Source organism: Dendropsophus ebraccatus, chromosome 13 (genome assembly GCF_027789765.1).
Source record: "Dendropsophus ebraccatus isolate aDenEbr1 chromosome 13, aDenEbr1.pat, whole genome shotgun sequence".
NCBI lineage: Eukaryota > Metazoa > Chordata > Amphibia > Anura > Hylidae > Dendropsophus > Dendropsophus ebraccatus.
In genome coordinates this window covers 48628891-48651579 of record NC_091466.1, presented here as the reverse complement: position 1 = coordinate 48651579, position 22689 = coordinate 48628891, and the positions used below count along the sequence as shown (strand labels likewise).

Sequence of the window (22689 nt, the reverse complement as noted above, 5' to 3'; positions counted from 1 at the left end):
GACCAAATGAATAGCTACAGTATTTGAGAAAATCAGCCAAAAAGGTTGGTCTGAAGTATCAGCAGATAACATTGGCAGTGTCCATGAAGCAGAAGAGAGAAATTCAGACTTTTTAACTGGATGGCCTATCCTCAGGAGTTGGGGAATGCTGATGGTTGGACCCTCATCAAGCAGCTGCAACTTCTTCAATGTTCAGTGCTCATACTTGCAAATGTACTATAAGTAACATATGTGCAATATATTGCTGTTCACTTATATGGCAGTACCGTGCTTTGTTGCTATTAATAGTCTTGCAATTTCAATCGCTACAAAGAGCTGATTGGTGCACCAGAGGTGCCAGGAATCAGATCCAAGTTAATTTAATATTGGTGGTCTGTCCTGGGGGTAGGCCATAAATTCCAATCCAAGTCCAAATAAACTCTTTAATTTAGAGAATTAAAACCAGAATTTCCCAATGAAAATGAAAGACATGGGGTTTGGGGCCTAAAATGACAAACAAAATCACATAAAATCATTCAAAAGATGTACTGCAGTAGGATAAAGACTCATGGCCTTATTCACATTTCCGTAGTTCTGTCCACAACTACAGACAGGACATAGGATCAATACATTTCAATGGCCCTGTTCACACGTCGGTGAACGTGAACCAAATGCTTTGTATATGTGGCACATTCCATAAGGCCAATGTCTACATTGGGTTCACATGCACCAGTCTGGTAGCATATATATGATAATATGCCATATAGCAGTTCATCTGACATTGTAGTGAAGGCAACTTTGAAAGTTTTTCCACATTGGGCAGCATACAGACTTGTGATTTCTAGGGCATGCTCGATCCCTGCAGTTTTGTTTATTTTTACTTGTCCTACCTCAGCAGTTTCATAGAATTTTTATAAAAAGTAGCAAAAAAAAGACTCCACTGCTAATTGCAGCTACATGATTGCAAAACTGCTCTTCCTGCTAGTCTAACAGATGGAAATGTGATAAAACAGACAACTATTATTGAGCTTTTTTAATGCTCTGGCAGTACCTGATGGTCTCTGCTTGGTCTTGATGCAGCAATGACATCACACACATCAATGTGACCAGTGCAGCCAACCACTGCCCTCAGCAAGCCTGTGCCAGGGATTGGCTGCAGTGGTCTCATGGATATGTGTGATGTCAGCAAAGTGCAGCAAAGCAAAGAAAGACCAACAGGGACCATAGGAGCATTGAGACTGGAGCAGCAGGAGATTTAAAGGGGCCGTCTCAAGAAGACAACTCTTGCCTGTGTGCCCTATGAGGGCATATTGGAAATCATAGTGGGGGGTCCACCAAAATAAGTCTGCATTAGCACCTTTAAGGTGCCTTGCTACAACTTTCTCTAGCAAAATCAACTGCTGCTCAATAAGACCATCCCACTGGGCCAGCCTTCACTGCAGAAGGGCAGCTTCAGTATTTATCAAAGGGGAAAGGTAAGAAAAGCAGTAGCTGTTTTGGTGCACTGAGGGTTAAAGAACAATGTAAACCTAACGTCCCCCATTAAGCTTACGATGCAGTAACCTACTAATAGAGTGTTGTCCTGTTCATACAACCTTTTAAAGTAACCTTGTCATCACTTTCATTTTGCTTGAGCCACTAGTCAGTGGGTGGTCCCTGGCAAGTTTTCTCTACTCCACCAACCTTGACTGATAGATCTCTCCCTGTTTGGGTATAGGTAGAGGTTAATCAATCAAGGCCGGGGGGGGGGGGGGGGGGTTAGGGGTGCAGGGTGAGGCCACTCCGATGACTTGTGGTTCAGACAACATGAGAATAATGAGAGGATCCCTTATAAAGGAGATGAGCTGATCCTGGTGGAATCCACTTCTGGATCTCTTGGTGATCAGATTTTATTACTGGTGGAAGCAGCCAGCAAGTTCTAATTTCATTTGCAGGAAATAAGGCACAAGTAGGCCAGTAATGTAATGCTGCGCATTGTGGTCTCTTCCCACTCCAACTAACAGAGGAGGGTCCTGGTTAAATCACACTTTTCTACTATATGGATACGGGTTATATAAAATTAATTTAATAATACACTCCTCCAATTCTTTAAAAAAAAAGAGTAGAGCAAGTCTGTATTGATTAAACACAACCTGCCCACACAGTAACCCCTCACCACTTTCATTTCCACGAGTTGCTTGAGATGAGGATATCACCATTGCTGCTTCTACCTTCATAATATATTATAACTGCAGAGTGAACTTTTGACGCTTTCTCTAAATTCCTTCTGCAAGCCAAATATCCCTGTATATAGCACTGGGACCTCATTCTAATCAATTGTATTTTTCCTACACACTATTATCTAAATGCTCCTTGTAACTAAATTACTAAAATTATCTGTGTTACGGGAGTGACAGCTCAAAGACAATGACTGTGACAGCTTGACAGGTGCTGCTCCGTTAACTGATGTACTCGCTGAAATTTTTGGCAGTGAAAACTCCAAACTAAACAGTCGATTTAAAGGTAGACTAAATCTAAATTTCTTGGCTCTGTTCACATCTGCATTAAGAAGTCCGGCGAAACTTTTTATTAAAGTATTGTATCGCCTCCTAAAAATATACAAATCACCAATATACACTTATAACGGGAAATGCTCATAAAGTGCTTTTTTACCTGCACTTACTACTGCATCAAGGCTTCACTTCCTGGATAACTTGGTGATGTCACTTCCTGAATAAAATGGTGATGTTACGACCCGCCTCCCAGAGCTGTGTGGGCTGTGGCTGCTGGAGAGGATGATGGCAGGGGGACACGGAGGGACACAGGGCACTGGAGGGACACTGAGCATCCCTCTGCCATCATCCTCTCCAGCAGCCACAGCCCGCACAGCTCTGGGAGTCGGGTCGTGACATCACCAATTTATCCAGGAAGTGAAGCCTTGATGCTTATAAAGTGCCCTTTTTTCCCTGCACTTACTACTGCATTTCCCATAATAAGTGTATATTGGTAATTTGTATAACTTTTGGGGGGCAATACACCGGAATTCTCCTTTAATATCCTCCATCCTCCGCCTTGCTACTATTTGGAACAAGAAGAATACAGTCAGCATTGCTATTCATACCACCAGAAGTACCAGAACAGAGTCCTTAAAGACTCAAGAAAGTTCTTCAGTCTTAGCTTAGATCCTTTTTACCAAACAAATCAGTCATAGCATCATGGCTTCCATTATAAACAGAGATCATGACGTCAGCATCAACATGGCCTATGGTACCTACACTTGTTTGAAATTTTAATACCCCCTGTTATCGGCCATTCCAGGCAGAAAAGAATCTGACTGTGTCATTAGAACTGCTGACAATAGTCCCAGGAAAATATTTGCCCTCCCCAGTAAATTATTTTACGTCACATATCTCAAGTTTTAAGAACGTCATGACATTGCAATAAATACAGCAGTATTGCTACACACTTTCATTTGCATCTCCATGTTGCATTCTACATTACCACCACTCCACATCCTAAGCAGAAGAAATGCATCTTCTTACATAGAGAGGGGTAAAAGCATTCATTTTGAGATCAAGAAGTGCTTCAATAAACAATTGTTTTGGATGCCTCTAATGTAACAACAACAATGATAACTTCTTCATCATAGGAACCACTTCTTATGAACATTTACTGCATGTAGAATGGAAGGTAACACTGTACATGCACCCCGTCTGCTCCTAACCTAACAATTTATACACTTGGAAAACTCTTGTGGCAATAATATCAAGCGTTACACTTGGTAAAATCGCAGCTGCAGCATTGGCCACAATATGCTGGCACATAGTCTGGCATCATATGAAATGCTGTTACCAGCTACTTTTCAAGCTGAACTATCGTAGATCTTCAAGGAAGCGAGGGGGGAGATATATAGACGACTTCACATTCCTTAACTACTGAGTAGCAGAATGGTATCAGGTATTAGGAGAACAATAATGTTGTCTGTCTGCAAGTCTTGTTTTATATCGCATACAATTGGATAAGGTGATAAAGTGTGACTATAATGGATGGACGGAAGGAGGGGGGCACATCATTTCTTAATAAAACATTGTGGCAAGTGTTTAATAAAGAAGGATACATTGTCGGTACGTGTTTACAAATACAACAGTGAAGAGAACTATTGTAGCAACAATCTGCCAGACAAGGCATATACAATGCTGGAGGAGGCAGAGGGGGTCTGCTGTGGTACCCTGCTTACCTGTAGATGTGGTCCCCATGGCAACAGGGGGATGCTCTGCCTGCTGAGCTTTGCTGGTACCCCCTTTCTGGTCCAAAGAGCCCCAGGCGCTGTTTCCTGCAGAATCTCCCTCCTCCTTAGGAAACATCTGAGCAGCCACATCACCTTCCAGCCATCTGCTGACATTCCCAGGATTAGCAGCCATGGTGGACTGGATCTGTTGCAGTTATCTCTATGGGAAGCTGCTGGGAACAGGGGGAGAGGGAGGGAGGGGATGGGTCAGTGCTGCAGTGTCTCCTGGAAGATGCCACAAACACTGGAGCGTTACGCAGGTGCAAATGGCTTGTGTAGTTTCCACTAGTTCCACCTCAACATCACTGCCTGGCCTGACCAATCACAGGCTGGGGATTAGCATAGAATCTCTACCGCCCATCAACCCTTTCATTGCCGAGGCTCTGAGTATGAGATGTCTGCATGCACTTTGCTCATGATTTCTCAATGGTTCAGGCATCAAAGGGTTGACAGCTGGGTGTCTGCAGCATGTATACATGTAAAATATTCTTTCATGATCTAGGAAATGGTCTGTGTCGTTTGTCTTCCCAGTCATGATGACACAGGTATGTGCCTCGAATGCCAACATTGTAGCCACAAACAATCTGATAACATTGTGTTGCTGTGATCGCTGCAAAATTACTGAGCGTTCCATCAAAGACATGATAGACCCTAATAACACAAGTTACTTAACACATATAGGATAGTTTGCGTAACATCTACTATTCATTGATCAGGGGCTTGTAATGCACCAAGCAAATTATCATTTGTGACGCAAATCAAATTACGACTGGTCAATAAAGTGTTAAAAAACTAGGTCCCATTTATTTTACGTTTAATGTCTTGAAATTCAATAAAAATGATCTGATTAAAAAAATATATACAGTGGTGACTTGGATTACGAGCATTATTCGTTCCGGGGCTGTGCTTGTAATCCAAATCCACTCTTAAACCAAAGCAATTTTTTCCATAAAAAATCATTGAAATGCAGACAATTGGTTCCACACCCCAAAAATAATGATTTTTTATTCTGAACAATTTGTAAACTTGTAAAACAAATGAAACAAACATTTAGAAACAGCTGTGTATGTGATATTATAAGTTACTGTACAGTATAGCAATCGGCATGTATAATGTATACTATGTGCATAAACGTGAAAAAACAGCAGCAGTAAAGTAGCGTAATACAACAGAGGTCTGTGTGGTCACAGCAATGGGGAAGGGGGTGTGTTCGGCATGGACCAATCAGGAAGTGAGAATTGCAGAGCTGTGCAGGAGGGCAGTAACAGAAACTTTTGTATACAGCAGTGTGAGGGCAGGCACATAAAATAGCAGGAATGGAGAGGGTAGGAAACACATAGACTGACAGAGACTGCTGTGATTTAGAAGGTGAAGGAGACTTCCTGACCCAGAGAATAGTGCTGGTGACAATGTTATACTGACCATGCCCCTCCCCCACTTCCCCTCCCACTTAGTACAGGGAGCTGTTAAACCAAAGCAATGCTTCTTAACCAAGTTAAAATTTAGAAAAACTGTGAGCTCTTAAGAGCAAAACACTCTTAATCCAAGTTACTAAGGTACCACTGTATATATTTCAGGTGAATTTACTTCCACAGGAAAATGTGCAGCATTACTACATGTGGATTTGCCATAGCAAAACCAGTACAGCATCCCCTTTATTCTCAGGAGCAGCACATGCGTTAGACCTATGGATCTCAGAGATGGCACATCCTAGTACTGGGAATACTACAATACAATTTACTGAGCAATTCTGTTAAAAATGTCTCCAAAAAGGTTTTAGCGATTTGTTGTATATGACTCCTGTAAATGTTGGTGTTGCATAAACAGTGTAGCACTACCAAATACTGAAGTAGTGTATAGTGACTATATTCTTTTTATCTCCATCATGGGCATGAAAGGGGTTATCCAAGGCTAGGATAACATAGCTGCCTCCTTTCAGAAACAGCATGACACGTGCCCTCTGTGTGGCAATTTACTTCCATTGAAGTGCATAGAGCCGGGGTCTAATACCACACACAACCACACAGTGTGGCGTTGTTTATTGTCTTATGTAAGTAAGCTGCTATGGGTTTTTTTTAACCCTGGATAATGCCCATGGAAACACTAATTTTTTAAAAAAATCCTACACTTACCATTACACCTATTTCTCAAGTGGCATCATTACCTATTAGGTAATGGACCCAGAAATAGCGTAAAGGGGTAGACAATTGTTATTAAAACAACAGATTTTAAAAAGTTATACAGGTTTTAAAAAGTCTTGTATTTAAAAAAAACAAAACAAAAAAAAAACGTCAGTATCCCAGTACTTATCAGCTGCTGTATGCTCTGCAGGAAGTAGTGCATTCTGTCCACAGCAGTAGATGTTTTCTAAGGAGAATTACTCCTGCTATGGACAGTTTCTGACATGACAGTCAGATGTGGCAGCAGAGAGCACTGTGTTATACTGGATAGAATACACCACTTCCTGCAGGACATATAGCCGCTGATATGTACTGGAAGACCTGAGATTTTTTAAAGCAATTGTACCAACAGGTACATTGTTAATAGACCAGCACCAGCGTGGGGATGCCAATGCCATGGTCCTTTTTTTTTTTGAACCGCAGCCCAGTGGATGTGGATGGCTGCCATTTAATAGCACGTAATTACTATTTTAAAACAACAATATTTGCCATTACATGACGGCCATCCATCAATTTCAACAGTGTGAGAACATAGCCTTTCTGTGTTCTCAATCCACTCCTGGTTTTGGTTGCAAAATACTGACCAAAATACTGAGCAGAAATACTGTGTGTGAACATAGCCTTAAAAATTATACAATAATGAGAAAAAAAATATATATCTATTTATTTCCATCAGATGATTCGAACCAGAGAATGAACTGCTGGCAGGTCTGTAGACAGGTGAGTTACCCCTAGACCACAGCTCCAACACATTAGGGAGAAGAGATTCAATTAGGCTGGGTTTTTGTGTTTTTGTGTCCGTCAAAAAAAACTGATCCGTTTTGATCCGTTTTTTTTTACAATGGAAGTCAATGGAAAAACGGATCAAAATGGATGCACACTAATGCATCCGTTTTTCATCCATTTTTTGCCAAAAAAACGGATTGCAAAAACGGATTGCAAAAACGCAGTGTGAACCCAGCCTTATGCCTGAGTGTCTCTTTCAGAGATAACCTGCCTACAGAGGACTGATATGCAATCTGACAGCTGAGCAAGCAGGAGGCCGGGCCGCATTGATTATTCATGAAGAGGGAGGAGGATGCATGCCAGTGTTTGTGGCACGAACAACTGCTCTGTGACTCTTTAGTACAGTAGTAGACATAAGATTGTACATAATCCCCTGCACGGAAAATTACCAAAAAGGCACCATGCTCACTGGGGACTGCCAGCTACAGCACACTGTCAGCACCTCAGGTAGGGCCCAGGAGCTGAGAGATTCTCTTTAAAGGAGAATTCCTGGCTGGGGTGATTTTTGGCAGAATACCGGGGAGGGAGAGGATGAAAGAAGTAGCATGATCCCCTGCTTCAGTGCGGATGCTGGTATCCTGCACCTCCAGTCCCCTGGTTCCTGGCCGCTTCCTGATAAGAAAGTGGACCTGGGACAAGCCCGTCAATGGTCCCGCCTCAGCCGATGACATGCCAAACCCACTTAGCTAGTCAGTGGCTGTAGGGGAGTCCTGTCTGGGCTGCTGACTGGCTGAGTGAGCCTGACACATGACATCCTAGGTCCCCACTCAGACCCAGAAGCGGCTCAGGACCGGCGGATGTGAGCTCTGGGATAACGGCATCAGCACTGGAGCAGGGGAGCTGAGCTCGTGTTACTTCTTTCATGCTTCCCCTCTCTGGCACTCTGCCAACATCCCCCCAGCTCAGAATGAAGGCCTTGTTCACACACAGAAAAATAGAAACAAACTACAACAGTAAAATAGTTTAAAAAAAAACTAAACAAAGCCATATTATAAATCTAATAATGTGCTACATTAAAGGGATTTTCCAATTAAAAACTACTTGCCCCCTATCCACAGGATAGGGGACAAATAAGAGATTGCGAGGGGTCCGACCTCTGTGCTGACGGCTTCTTTGTTTTGAATAGAGGTGTGGGTCGGCACATATTAGTTCTCAATGGAGCCGTCAGAAAGAGCCAAGTGCTGTATTCGTCTCTCTCCAGCGGCTCCTTAGGAATCAATAGATCTGATGGATCTAGACATCATCCCCCAACCCCCCAGGTCTCTTACTTAGGGAACAAGTAGGTTTTAATCAGAAATCACATTTAGGCCAGTCACACGGAGCGGAATCGCAGCAGATTTTTCATTCCGCTTTGAGTATGTAAACCCTGTCGCTGACCGGTAAATACATTACCCATGCGCGCTCTGGCCTACCCTGGCTCCCTGGTGTCCCGCTCAGCCAATCAGTGCACAGTGAGCAGAATCTACGGGAGTCAGAAGCAAGAGTAACAGAAACAAACTGAGTGCAGCGGAACTCACAGCGTGAAATCTGTTATGATTCCGGTACGTGTGAAACTTACCTTAATAGAGCACAGAGATAATACAATTTTACCCTCCCAGCATAAGGCTGGTGGCGGGAAATGGCTGCACTACTACAGCTTACTGGCTGACCATTCCTATAATCTGCTGTTAGTCCCCGCTGCAGTGACTGTTTACACAGCGCTGACTGAGGGAACCGGAATTCACTTTCCCTGTGTTAGGCTTATTATCATAGCTGTTCATGTAAGTCTGTGGACAGCAAAGGGGGTGGCTGAACAGAGAGAGAAGCAGACCCAATCAGGGAGAGGCTCAAGCATAAGTGTTGTATTTCAGCCCAGGGTTTGATTTAGGGTACTATTACACGGAATGATAATCGGCCGATTATCGTTCCATGTAATAAATACAATAATCAGTCGATGACAACGATCATCGGCTGATCGCTGATATAGGTTTGAACCTATAATTGTCCGGCACTGACCGCGCATCGCTATGTGTAATAGCGGTGCGCGGCCCGCCACTGGCGATATACATTACCTATCCAGGCTGCAGGGCTCCTCATGCGGTCTTCTCCCCGGGTCCCGCGCGCTTCAGCTTCAGAGTGGCCTGTCTGAGCTGACAGGCTGCTCAGCCAATCACTGGCCAGGACCGGCCGCTCTGAAACTGGAGCGTGCGGGACCTGGGGAGAAGACCGCAAGAGGAGCCCTGCAGCATGGACAGATAATGTATAAAGTAAAAGCAAGAGCTGCAAGGACATCGGTAACAATGTCTCTGCAGCCCTTGTTAAACGATAATCATGCCGTGTAATAGGCCCAGTAAACAGGAGCCGATCTAGCGGATCAGCTCTCGTTTAGGGTATATTCACACGAACGGGCTCTCGCTGCGAGCCCGGCAGGTCCTGGCAGTTCCCATACACTACATACTTGCTGCGGTCTAAACGAGCGCAGCGAGTATGTAATTCTGCCGCCCTTAACCCCTTCTGCTCCCTCCCGGCTCCCCCGCTGTAAGCATACATTACCTCTCTCCTCGCTGCACGGGTCCGGCGTCCTGCTCTCCCGTCCGGCCAATCAGTGTGTTGCACAGCCGCAGCCACTGATTGGCCGGACGGGAGAGCAGGACGCCGGACCCGTGCAGCAAGGACAGGTAATGTATGCTTACAGCGGGGGAGCCGGGAGGGAGCAGAAGGGGTTAAGGGCGGCAGAATTACATACTCGCTGCAGTCGTTTAGACCGCAGCAAGTATGTAGTGTATGGGAACTGCCAGGACCTGCCGGGCTCGCAGCGAGAATCTCGCTGCGAGCCCGTTCGTGTGAATATACCCTTACAGTTATTATCGGGCCCCATCGGCCCGTGTAATAACACCCTTACAGTTTACTCTGCTCACTACTACTCTCTAATGTCCTTCATGCTGCCATTTAGGATGTGCTATATAGACATAGGGGAATAGGAGACATTGTAAAGGCAATGAACCACCCAGAGGCCTAACTTTAAACCGATGGGCCTTAGGGCAAAATCTGCCACTTGGCCAATCAACTATAATGCTTCATTTATTGCTCTGCCCTCCTCATATGGGGAAGACAGAATTTTTGGGCCTTCTCAGGCTCCTGGGCCCAGGTGCCCATGCACCCTCTGCACCGCCTATAGCTACATACCTGGATCCACACACTAGATAAGGGACAACTGAAAATTAGAGATGAATTTTGAGGAAGGGAAATCTTATGAAAAAATGTAATATAATATAAAAATTATATATCGACCGGAAATAGTGTTACATATCATCTACACACAAAATATCTTATCTGTTACCTAAAAATGCAGGGTTCACCAAATGTTATTTTTTCAGTTTTGTTGTGTTCCAATCTACCCTACTTTGCCTGTGAAAATTACAGTACTTGCCTATCTCATATAAAAAGACAAACGTGCGTATACACAGGTCTCTCCAGATTTCATCATTAGACCAGTCAGCAGCTATGTCGGACATGATCATATCATCAGAATACATGGCATTGAACGAGTGACTCACCGAATGACTCATTCTGAAAATATACCTGTGAGATTTTGCACTAGCTGGATTTTATTAGGATGGTGGAAACCTCTAAACCCAATGTCTATAAAGAACAAAATAGCATATAAAAGTCACTTCACACTGAATTCAGTAAAAGTAAGAGTTCTTCAACTCTCTTCATGTTCTTGACCTTTATTAAAGAAACTATTTTTATGTACTCTAAACACAATGAAATAATTTTTATGGGAGAATATAAAAGTATTTCCTTTTATAATACAAAAATGACCTAAAAATAAATCAGTCACACCCCACCTGCACCCTACAAAACGTTGCATTCTTTGTATCGTATTATGTGAATACACTTGAATTTTATCACATTCTGAATGCTGTTAGACCCTTTTCTCTTCAAGTTCTGTATGGGTGCATTTAGGACAGCAGGCTTACCAACGTGCACCTACACTCTACTGTGGCTACATCGGACTGAGTTCCTTGGTGCTGTTGGACTTTTGTTTTTTCGTTATGTCAAAGAGACATGACCAGGAGAATGAGACATTTCTCTATGTCAAAGTTTTTTCTCTAATTACAGCTACACTTTAAATGGACACTTTCAACAGGTTAGAAGCAGCTAACCTGCTAATATGTCCCTTTATTGCACCAGGTGCTGAGGATGATGGAAAATGTCTTACCTTCGTCCTCGGTGCTGTTTTTGTGGTATAAGCTGTTTATTTCCTATGCTGATGAGGCGTTGTGATGCACTGGGAGCAGGACTACTGCCCCCAATGCACAGATCTGCCCTGGCCAACCCACCCTCTTCTGCTGATATTCATTAGCATAGGAGGGCTGGCCGATATGGATTGGTGCACTGAGGATGATAGTCCCACCCTCCGTGCACCAAAATGCCTCATTAGTATAGGAATTAAAAAGGGCCAATATCATGAAATCTTAAAAAAAAATCCTCAGCACCCCATTCACTATAGGATCATATCAGCAGATAGATGCTTCTAACCTGCTGATAGTTTCCCTTTAAGGTTTTGACTTGGCCTCTAAATTTCACAACTCAATCTAATTGATCATCTGTAGGATTTTCTGGACAAACAACTATGATTCATGTAGGCTGCACCTTACATCTTACACAATACAAGGCAGGTGGTTTTAAAGCGACTCTGTACCCACAATCTGCCTCCCCAAAACGCTTGTACCTTCGGATAGCTGCTTTTAATCCAAGATCTGTCCTGAGGTCTGTTCGGCAGGTGATATAGTTATTGTCCTAAAAAACTTTTACTTTTACAACTTGCAGCCCTGTGTCAAATTGGCTCGGCCTATAGTGTCTATGCATTAGACTTGCACCCTTCTCCGTCCCTCCCCCCCATTAGAAATGCCCCAGGCAGGATTTTTCCTATTCATAACCTGTCTGAACACTGCACAGGTGCTGGATCGTTAAGGCCCATGTGCAGTCTTCTGACAAGCCATGAATAGAAAAAAACCTGCCCAGCAGCATTCCTGATGGTGAAGAGGGTGGGGAGGAGGGACAGAGAGGTGGTGCAAGCCAAGGACATGGGTACTTTTGGCCATGCCAATTTGACACAAGGCTGCAAGTTTAAAAGTTGTTTTTTAGGGCAATAACTGCATCACCTGCCGAAGAGACCCCAGGACAGATCTTGGATTAAAAGCAGCTATCGGAAGGTACAAGCGGTTAGGAGGGAGCAGATTATGGGTACAGAGTCTCTTTAATGTTATAGCTGAGCAGTACATATCTACACTGAACAACACAGAAGATTACTCCCTTGGTAAGAATGCCCAGTAATAGTATTAGGTGTCATAATCTCATTTGTAAGAAACAAATGATCCTCATGTTCGGCAACAGAAAAATATACAAGGCAACAAAATGAAAAAAAATATTGTTCACTGATACTTTATAGTTTATACATTTTTTTTTGCAGCCGGTGAGTGTTCTGTAGACTAAAGGACCTTTTACACTATTGTGCAAAAAATCGCTAAATCGTTCAAATTTAAAGAGCATGTACTATCAGGTACATCCTCTTTAATCTGAAGCACAGGTGGGAATTCCCTCCCCTCTATGACGCGGCTCCATTAGAATCAATGGAGCCGTGTCATAGAGGGGCAGGGGATTCCACGGGAACCAGGTCGCGGTTCAAAAAACAGACTGCGGCACCAGCTTCCCCGTGGCAGCGCCGTTCTATCCATGGGTCAGAATAAAGAGGATGTACCTGATGGTACATCCTCTTAAAGTGATAATCTTTTAGTGTAAACACAGCAACGATCAATCCAAAATTTGTTCATATGTCGTTGATCGCATCTTTGGAGCTGAGCTCAAAATCATTGTTAATCGTTCTCCAGTCTCATCGTTCACAGTGTATATATATGAATGCGTCATTCACAGTATACATACGAACGCTATTACGATCATTCACAGTATACATACATATTACAATAATTCACAATAAACATACAAATGCAAATGCGATCATATTTACGATCATAATAATGACTTTTCGTAGTTATTTATATTCTCATCTAAACACCTATCACTTAAAAGAAAAAATCATCGCTTGTCATTCACTAAACGGATCACTTAAGCGACTTATCTATATGTGTAAAAAGTCCCTAAAGAAATTTCTAGGATATGACAGCAGGATGAGGGCTTGCATCCTGTGGGATTGTTTATATGTTTTATATTACCCCATTTGAGTATAAATGATGTATTGAAAGATGTATTTTTGTAAGGAAAAAGAGAATAGAAAAAACAGCAATTTGTGCAATTTCTTTCTTTTTTTTTTAAGTTCGATTTTATGGTGTTTACCATTCTTATAGTTTGGGTCAGTACATTATGGTGATATAAAATTTATATTTTTTTGCTTTTAAGTCTTTTGCTCTATAAGGCCATGTTCCCACGTAGTAAGACACCGGCTGTTCCGTGATCTTCTCTGACACTGGCCATTCTGTGGCCCGGCCGGTGTCGGAGAAGATTATCCCGGCCGATACTGCATAACTTTCCGCTGAATTCGGATGCGGGCACATCAGTGTTCCCCACATCCGAATTCCCCACTGCACACAATGGAGCGTGCGGCAGGAGCCGCACACTCCATTGTGTGCCTTGACAGCTGTGGTTGCTGGAGAGGATGATGGCAGGGGGACACTGAAGGACACAGGGCACTGGAGGGACACTGAGCATCCCTCTGCCATCATCCTCTCCAGCAGCCACAGCCCACACAGCTCTGGGAGTCGGGTCGTGACATCACCATTTTATCCAGGAAGTGAAGCATTGTTGCAGTACTAAGTGAAGCGTTTCCCGTAATAAGTGTACATTGGTAATTTGTATAACTTTTGGGAGGCAATCCAATACTTATCCAATAGAGTTATCCTTCAACACTGTGCAGTCTGACAGTATTGGTTTGTAGGGATAAATCCTACTGACAAGGAGAATGGTAAAACTCAGTTGTCAATTACGCTAGGGCTACACATAGACTCATTCAGTCTGTTTGTGGAATATAAAGATTTACTAAAACAAGCCTGTCAGTCAATCATTGTATAAATCCAGTGATACTGTCTCCTGATCACTACATAGTTCCAGGTTGGGATATCTATAGCCTCACAACACAAATAAAGTCAGACCTCAGTCTGTTCCCTGATTTCAGACCATAGAACAGACAAGAGAAATATTCAGATCCCATGCCAGACTTACAGTACTGTGCTTCTCCAAAAACAAGACGTATCCCCAAAAAAAAACCTAGTTTCATTTTCAGACTTTCTGGTTTAGGCTTAAATATAAGCCCTACTCTAAAAATAAACCCTAGTTAAAGTCAGCTAACCGATCCCTGACACTGGGTGGCTAAGCATCAGCCAATCAGTGCCAGATTTGTTATGCTCCATCCCCACCTTCTCAGCACAAGCTGCAGGGGAGGCAGGAGTGGTAAGAAGATGCACAGTAGGGGACTGTGACAGCATGCGGCCATGTTCTTTACCCCCTATCTCCTCTGGGTTGCATTGTGCTGTGCTTGTCTACCTTTTTCTCAGCTTCTGGCAGCTTCTCTTGTTCTGAACTGCCCTACTAGAAGATTGGGCTCCCTCTAGTGGTAGCCATGCGCCTGTCCACCTGTATTCCTAAGCTCAGCTCACAGGCTCTGGAGTCTTCTGGCATGTTCTCCCACTGCCACTCCCACTTCCTTGTGACGTTCTAGCAATTTGGATCTCAATCCATTCCTTGTTCCAGCTTAGCTTCAGTCTGAACTACGTCCTAAAGCCATGTTCACACACTGTATTTTGTCATAAAACAATGACAGTTGTTGGAGGCTGCAACAACTGCCGTTGTTTACGAACATTGCTTAATTTAACAGCAGTAAATGGGTCAACGGCCATAGCGTATACACACTGTATGCACTACGGCCGTTGTTCACTGCGGCCGAAGAAAACAACTGACATGTCTACGGCCAGTAAACAGTGGCTGTAGAAAATAGTCTGTTCTCACAGTGTAAAGTACAGCTCCCGGAAGTACTTTACACTGTGGTCAATGGTCAATTGGAGTGCGGGCACACCCAAATGTGCCCACATCCCAATTAAAATAAAATGATGTTCATCCGACCGATACTGCAAGGGTGCCTACACTACAGTGTCAACAGAATCAGCAGTTGGCTTTGTTCCCTGTGTAGTGGTGGCACCAGTGGACTGAAGTCTTGGCTCCAGGATCACTGGAAAGAAAGGGTTACACCAAGCACTGAGTTGCTACTGAGCTGTTGGCAAGCTATAGGGAGGGAGTTGGGGATATTACACTGCTGTACTGTAAACATTCAGCAGTAGATACCATGGTATTTACACAAGAGACAACTACTCTGAGCTTTATGGGTGGTTACAGATAAGAGGGATGTCTTGATTTACCTTTGAGGAACAGTGTGGCACATACACACCCTAGGCATTTTCAGCCTCGCTCTCTCTCCTGCACAGTTGACATGGTAAACTCCGCCCTTCTTCCTAGGAAGAAGTAGAGAACAGATTGAAGAAAATATGGCTGCCGGATTAGATTACACAGGGTGTTCTTGTGGTTTGTTACTATGGATGCATATAGGCCTTCACCTGAATGGGACAACACTGCAGTTCTTTGCATCAGTTACTATTAATATGGTGATCCAAAGTTAGGCATACAGTATGTGAACATTGAAGAGGATGCTCCACTTGCCAGAACGCTGTGGCCCCTTCAAATAGCTTATGGGGGTGCCAGGAGCAGAAACCCTGATAAAATATTGTCACTTTTAACCCCTTTAAGCATCACTGATAAGAGAAATCTGATAAGAGAATAACTGTGCACTCCTAGAAGAGGATATTAACGTGTCCCTGTGGGTTAGGGACAGGGAACCTCAGGTCCTCCAGCTGTTGCATAACTACATTTTCTATAATGCCTGGCAGCCAAGCCTTTTTCCTTGCCGAGGGGTGCGAGGTTTAAATAAATAAATAAATAGCCTTAAATTCACACTTAGTTTTCCCCACATCATTAAAATGGGCACTGTCATTATAACTTTCAATATCTAAATCAACAGGGCATGAGATATAAAATAGGTATGCTATTTACACCCAACAAAGCTATACTTGCCAGAAATCCAGGTCCAGTCTCCTGAAGGCAGCTTTTTAGTCTTGTGCTGGCTGAAAAAAACAGACTAAACACAGAAAGTACCGGACAGTACAGAGTGTAACAGCGCAATGCATCCATCAATCACATGACTGCCTTCCCTGTCAGTGTGAAGATGACTTCCTTGGGCTTCCGGTGTTTAGTCTCTTTTTTTCAACCGGTACAAGACTTAAAAGCTACCTTCAGGAGACTGGACCTAGATAAAAGTAAGTATAGCTTCGTTTTAGGCCCCTTCACACACCTGTTTTAGTTTTTACTGTTAGGAAGCCTTCAGGAATCCATCAGGATTTCCTGACAGTAATCAGTATTTTTATGGCAGCCCCGTGCCCTACGGGAGTGGCCTAGATTGTGTATGCATTAGGCTGGCACAACCTCTCTGTCCCTCCTCCCCGCCCTCCTCATCATTAGGAATGCTCCAGGTAGATTACCTACTATTCGTCAGCTGTGTCAGCACGGCACATGGGCAGGATCGTTAAGACACCTGTGCAAATGTTCAGCATGGAGAAAATGTTCCAGTGGCATTCCTAATGATGAAGAGGGTGGGGAGGAGGGACGGAGGGGTGGTGCAAGGTCCACGCTCAATAGGACCCTATGGGTCAGGAAACCTATCTGAATTTCCTGATAAGAAATTTCGATAGATTTTCCTGACATGTGAAGGGGCCTTAGCATTGCAGATAACTAAATAAAAAATAATTAATATGATTTGCAAACATCTTTTATTTTACATTCCCTGTTAGACTGACATTGACATTTTAAAGGGGTTGTCCAGCAAAAATATTTTTCTTTCAAATCAACTGATATCAGAAAGTTATATAGATTTGTTATTTACTTCTATTAAAAAATTTCAAGTCTTCCCATACTTATTAGCTACTAAATGTCATGCAGGAAATGTTTTATTTTTAGTCTGACACAGTGCTCTCTGCTGCCACCTCTGTCCCAGACAGGAACTCTGTCTCGATTGTCTAAGAATCCCCTCTCCTCCTCTGAACACTTCCTGTCTCAGCCAGAGATGTCAGTAGAGAGCCCTGTGTCAGATTGAAAATAAAACATTTCCTGCATGACATATAGTAGCTAATAAGTATGGAAAGACTTGAGATTTTTTAATAGAATTAAATTACAAATCTATATAACTTTCTTACACCAATTGCTTTGAAAGAAAAAGATTTTCGCTGGACAACCCCTTTAAGCCAAACTATGTGTCAAAAAAATATGTGCCAAGTTCATTGTTTGCAATAGGACTATGCACCACTGTTCATTCACACTATGAGTTGTGGGACATATTTCCTTACACATGCACTTCAACTATTGGTGTATTCGGCCTTATGCTAGGTTTACACGGAGCGATAATTCGCCCAATCGATCGTTTAACGATTTTGAAGATCGATTGTTTTTAAGATCGCTTAAGCCCATCTTTTACATAGGGTAAATCGGTGAAAGACTGTTTACACGGAATGATCTGCAAATTTTCAGCGAACGACGTTTTAAGAACATGTTGAAAGATCAAAATGACCGATTCCTCGATCGTCGTTTGATCGGTTGCTGTGTTTACACGGTACAATTATCGCTCAAATGCGATTGTTTATGCGAAAATTTGAACGATAATCGTTCAGTGTAAACGCAGCATTATGCACACGATCAGTATTTTTTTCAAATCCGTAGATTCCTCACGTTATCCACCCGTACAATTTGCTAAAAATGACACATTGGGCATATGTAGTGCATCCGTATTTCTGTAACCCCTTTTTTTTTTCAACATAACTCATGTTTGTTTTTTTTACGGAAATACGGATGCCAAACAGGTTAAAGGCTATGTTCACACTACGTAAAAGTACGGCCATTGTTGCCATCAGCAACAATGGCCGTACTTTATGCAGTGTGGAACATTGCCTCTTGTTCTATGGGATCCCTGCCGAAGCGTATAGAGATTGTATATGCTCCGGTCGGAATACCATGGTGGGCTGCAAAGAACTGACATGGCAGTTTTCTGCGGCCGCAATTCAGAAAATTGCGGACGTAGGAAACCCTGTCAGTTCACACAATGAAGCAAGCGGCTCCGGCCGCTTGCTTCATTGTGTGCTGTGGGAGGTTCTGATGCGGGCGCACGCTGATGCGCCAGCATCAGAACCCTGTGGCCGGAAAGATCACCTGGCCAGTACTTAAATGGCCGAGTCACGGAACGGCCGGTCTAATACGACGTGTGAACATAGCCACAATCTGCAAAAAATAGAGGTTCCCATTGATTTCTATGAGTATCCCTAAAAAAAATATAGGTCCGTACTAGGATATGCCCTTTTTTCAGCATTGGTTTGCGTCCTTGTAATCTACTGATTGTGTGAATTGCCCAAAAGAAAACAATGTGCACTAATAGTTATAAGCAGCCCCCTCAACTGCTAAAAAAATTCCCACAAAAATAATAAGGCTCTTGGTTACCATTTGCAAACAGTGTAAACCACCTCACCACGATAATGTGACCTCATATCGGGGCAGACCCTACGCTGTACTACGGCCTCTCTATGGCATATAATACGCCTATGCTCTGGGCATGCAAGATCCATCTTATACCTGCAAAAGTAGTTACACCACCTGGATGGGATGGGTGGAGAGCCACTCCCCCCATCTGGAACACAGAAAAAAAATACAAATTTGGTCATCTCAGATGCCTTGTGGATGCTGAATAGTCCCATCCTATTGCATAACATCAATATAGGATGTGTCCACCCACATGCAGCATCTGGCACCATGCCCCTTGCCTTCTATAATGTCCTTGTGATGTTGCTGGGCTTTTAGGCAACATTACCGCTAACCGCATGGGAGCGGGGTTTTGGCCGCAATGTAGGGACTGCAATGTGGAAATGCATCTAATGGTGCTTTTAGACGGAGCGATAATTCACCTGATCGCACGATTAACGATTTTGAATAAACAATGTGTTTTTTATAATGATCAGCGTTTAGACGGAACAATACATCGTATGGAAAAATCGTTTTGCGATCGTTTTGTGATCACTTAAGCCTATCTCACACATAGGTTAAATCGGTGAACGACTGTTTAGACGGAATGATCTGCAAATTTTTTGCTAACGACGAACGACAATTTAAGAACATGTTGAAAGATCAAAATGAACGATTTCTCGCTCATCGATTGATCGTTCGCAGCGTTTACACGTACGATTATTGTTCGAATCCGATCGTTATCGCGCAAATTCGAACGATAATCGTTCTGTCTAAAAGCACCATTAGAACACAGCCATATACTGCAGCAGCCAATCACATAGACATGCTCGCACAGCTTTGCTTCTAGGCATAAAACTGTTGCTACTTTTTAATGTTTTTAAGCCTTTTTTTTACATTGTGACTTTTTTCAATGTTTTTTAGACCGTTTTTTCCCCCCAGACGATTTACCAGACATTCGTCATCCATTGTTTTTGCAAACTGTCCAAAAAGTGATTTTTTTTTTTAATTCAATAGAACTCAATATTTAAGACAAACGGCCTAAAATTGTGCATGTACGTAGAAAACCGAAGACAGGCATGTAACACACACCGGACAAACATACACAGCCTTATGTACACTCAGCAGTCATGTGAGAGAAACACCACACACGCACACACCCGTAACTACTGCGGCTCTGACTGGACTGTCAGCTACGTTTATAGAACGAGACGCCCTGTGATTGGCTAATCGCTGACACCAGAGAAGAAATCGCCGCATTCCATTGGCTGTTCTGAGGAGCGAACTGTGTTGCTATGGCAACGGTGTCCTGGGTAACGAATACAACCCGGCCTGAGAGTGTAGGCCCATGCAGTTTTTGTAGAAGATATCATGGACCGGAGAGATTACCGCGAATTACCGGGATGTGTATGAGACCTGGGCGTGTGGTAGAGGAACCTGGAGCCGCACAGGATAGAGCTCAGCTGTTCAGGTAGTCTACGTGTGGTTTGTGGGACTACAGATCCCAGCATTGTCCCACAGATAGTAGGAAAGCACGCTTAGACCTGTACTCTTACCTTACCTTAGACTTATTGCATGTATACTGAATAGAAGTCATGTTGAGGAACTACTGTGGTTACAGCTTTTATATAGTCTCACCTGATGTTTATGCCCTACTGCTATGCATTATCTCTACGGCTCTGTTCACACCTGGAGTGTTTTATGCATTAAGATACTTTTGAATAGAAAAGCATGGAAAAGCTTACCATACTTATTTCACATATGATATTGATGTTTTATATGCAAAAAAGAAATGCCTCTTTTGATAATGATTTTTTTTTTACTGCTGATAAAGGCTTCAAAACACCTAAAAAAAACCTCCAGAAAGAAAAATGCTCCCTCAGGCTCTGTTCACACAGAGTAAAACTGGCGGAATTCAGCGGCGGAATCCCGACAGCTTCCGTGTTATACTGGCAATCTATGGGGGGGGAGAATTCTGCCAGTTTTACTCCGTGTGAACGGAGCCTATTTTACAAAGCGATTTTTTGAGGATTAACGATAAACAATTTCAAAAGACCGCTATGGCGAACGACCTAAAATTGTTCACCCAATTACACGGAACGATGATCATTACTGCGGACGACGTCTTATCACACCGAACGATGCAAAAACAATTTGCAAATGATCAATGATAAAAACAGATCAAAATTCTATCAAGCGAACAACGATTTCGCTTTGGTTGTTTGAAGGAGACCTGTCACCCCCCGTGCCGGGGTGACAGGCTCCCGACCCCCCGTTAGAGCCCCCTATACTCACGTGATCCCACCGGGTCCCGCTTCCTGAGCCGGTTGGGTCATGGAGATATCAGCGCCCGAAGCCCGGCGCGCGCGCTGACAGCAGAGTCAGACGCCCATAGAGAATGAATGGGGAGTCCGATGCTCCGTCATTCTCTATGGGCATCGGACTCATCTCTCAGCACGTGCGCCAGGCTTCGGGTGCTGATATCTCCATGACCCGACCGGCTCAGGAAGCGGGACCCGGCGGGATCACGTGAGTATAGGGGGATCTAATAGGGGGTCGGGAGCCTCTAACGGGGGGTGACAGGTCCTCTTTAATCATTGTCTGCTATAATGGTGCGTTTACACAGGCAGATTTATCTGACAGATTTTTGAAGCCAAAACCAGGAACAGACTATAAACAGGGAACGGGTCATAAAGAAAAGAGATTTCTCCTCTTTTCAAATCCATTCCTGGCTTTGGCTTCCAAAATCTGTCCGATAAATCTGCCTGTGTAAACCCACCATTACACAAAACAATTATTGCTCAATTACGAACAATCTAATGATTTCTTTGAACGATAATCGTCCCGTGGAATAGGGCCCTAAGCGTTTACATAGCGTGTATTGAGCAGGGCTGTGGAGTCTGTAAGCCGCAGCTCCGACTTCGACTCCACAGCCCTGGTATTGAGGCTAAAAAGATGCTTGTCAATGTGATATGAGCCATACATTTTCAGCTTTGTTGTAGTGTTTTCATGCACTTTTTGTGTTTTGGAGGGTTTTCTGGGCGTTTTGTAATATCTTTTACAGTATTTTATGGTCATAAAAAAAGTGTTGTTTTTGTTTTGACATTTTTTGTCACATTTTAGGCTACTTTCACATCCACATTTTGGGGCCCCAGCACAGATTCTGTTTGGCAACAGTGATCGGAGCCAAACAGTCCCTTAGAAACCCCCCTGACTTTAGTGGGGTCCGTCAGGCTTTCAATGTAGTGTCCGTTTACAGTATTTTTTTTGTCAGCTCACTTGGGTGAATTCCGCAGCAGTGCGTCCAGCACAGATGTAAACCTAGCCTTGCAGTACTGCTTGCAATACTAATATGTTTTTATTGTCAAAAATGGCCATAAATAAGTAGCATGCACTTTTACTTTTTAAGGCCCTAAAAACAACTGTATGTGAGTTGTTAAAAAATGCAAAAAGTGCAATTCTGTCTAATTGTAGGCTCTCAAGAAGCTGTACTGTATATACATAGATTTAAAGTGTCACTGTTGTTATGACTTTCAAAACCTAAATCAACAGTAGATGTGATATAAAGCAAGTTTGCTATATATATTTGTTTTTTTGTTTGTTTGTTTTTTTGTTATCATGGAGAAAACGGCACTTCCTGTTTTCTTACTTTTTTTTTTTCCCAAAGAGTCTAAACCCAGGAAGTCCTGTGTATCCCAGGCTATCTGAGCGCTCACAGAGAGAAGGCTGTCATTTCCTGGATAAAATGGTGATGTCACGCCCCAACTCCCAGAGCTGTGCTATGGCTGCTGGAGAGGATGATGGCAGAGGGACACAGGGCAATGGAGGGACGCTGAGCATCCCTCTGCCATCATCCTCTCCAGCAGCCACAGC

General features: G+C 43.3%; 2 protein-coding genes across 5 annotated transcripts in view; one reads left to right on the top strand and one right to left on the bottom strand.

Moving 5' to 3' along the window:
* Window positions 1–19999, bottom strand: part of RTN1 (reticulon 1) — a 164569-nt gene extending 144570 nt beyond the window's left edge. The window contains exons 1-3 of one of the 2 annotated variants that reach the window (XM_069949472.1): window positions 19977–19999; window positions 15624–15716; window positions 4196–4416 (exon numbers count right to left, since the gene is read on the bottom strand). In XM_069949472.1, coding sequence (XP_069805573.1) covers window positions 4196–4379 — 184 coding nt within the window. In that variant the 5' untranslated portion in view covers window positions 4380–4416; window positions 15624–15716; window positions 19977–19999. Of the gene's footprint in view, window positions 1–4195; window positions 4417–15623; window positions 15717–19908; window positions 19939–19976 lie in introns of those variants that run through there. The other variant, XM_069949471.1, reaches the window with a different exon arrangement.
* Window positions 20000–20121: 122 nt separating this feature from the next.
* Window positions 20122–22689, top strand: part of LRRC9 (leucine rich repeat containing 9) — an 83334-nt gene continuing 80766 nt past the window's right edge. For all 3 annotated transcript variants that reach the window (XM_069950393.1, XM_069950394.1, XM_069950392.1), the window contains exon 1: window positions 20122–20287. The gene's annotated coding sequence lies outside the window, so the exon portion shown is untranslated. The remainder of the gene's footprint in view (window positions 20288–22689) is intronic.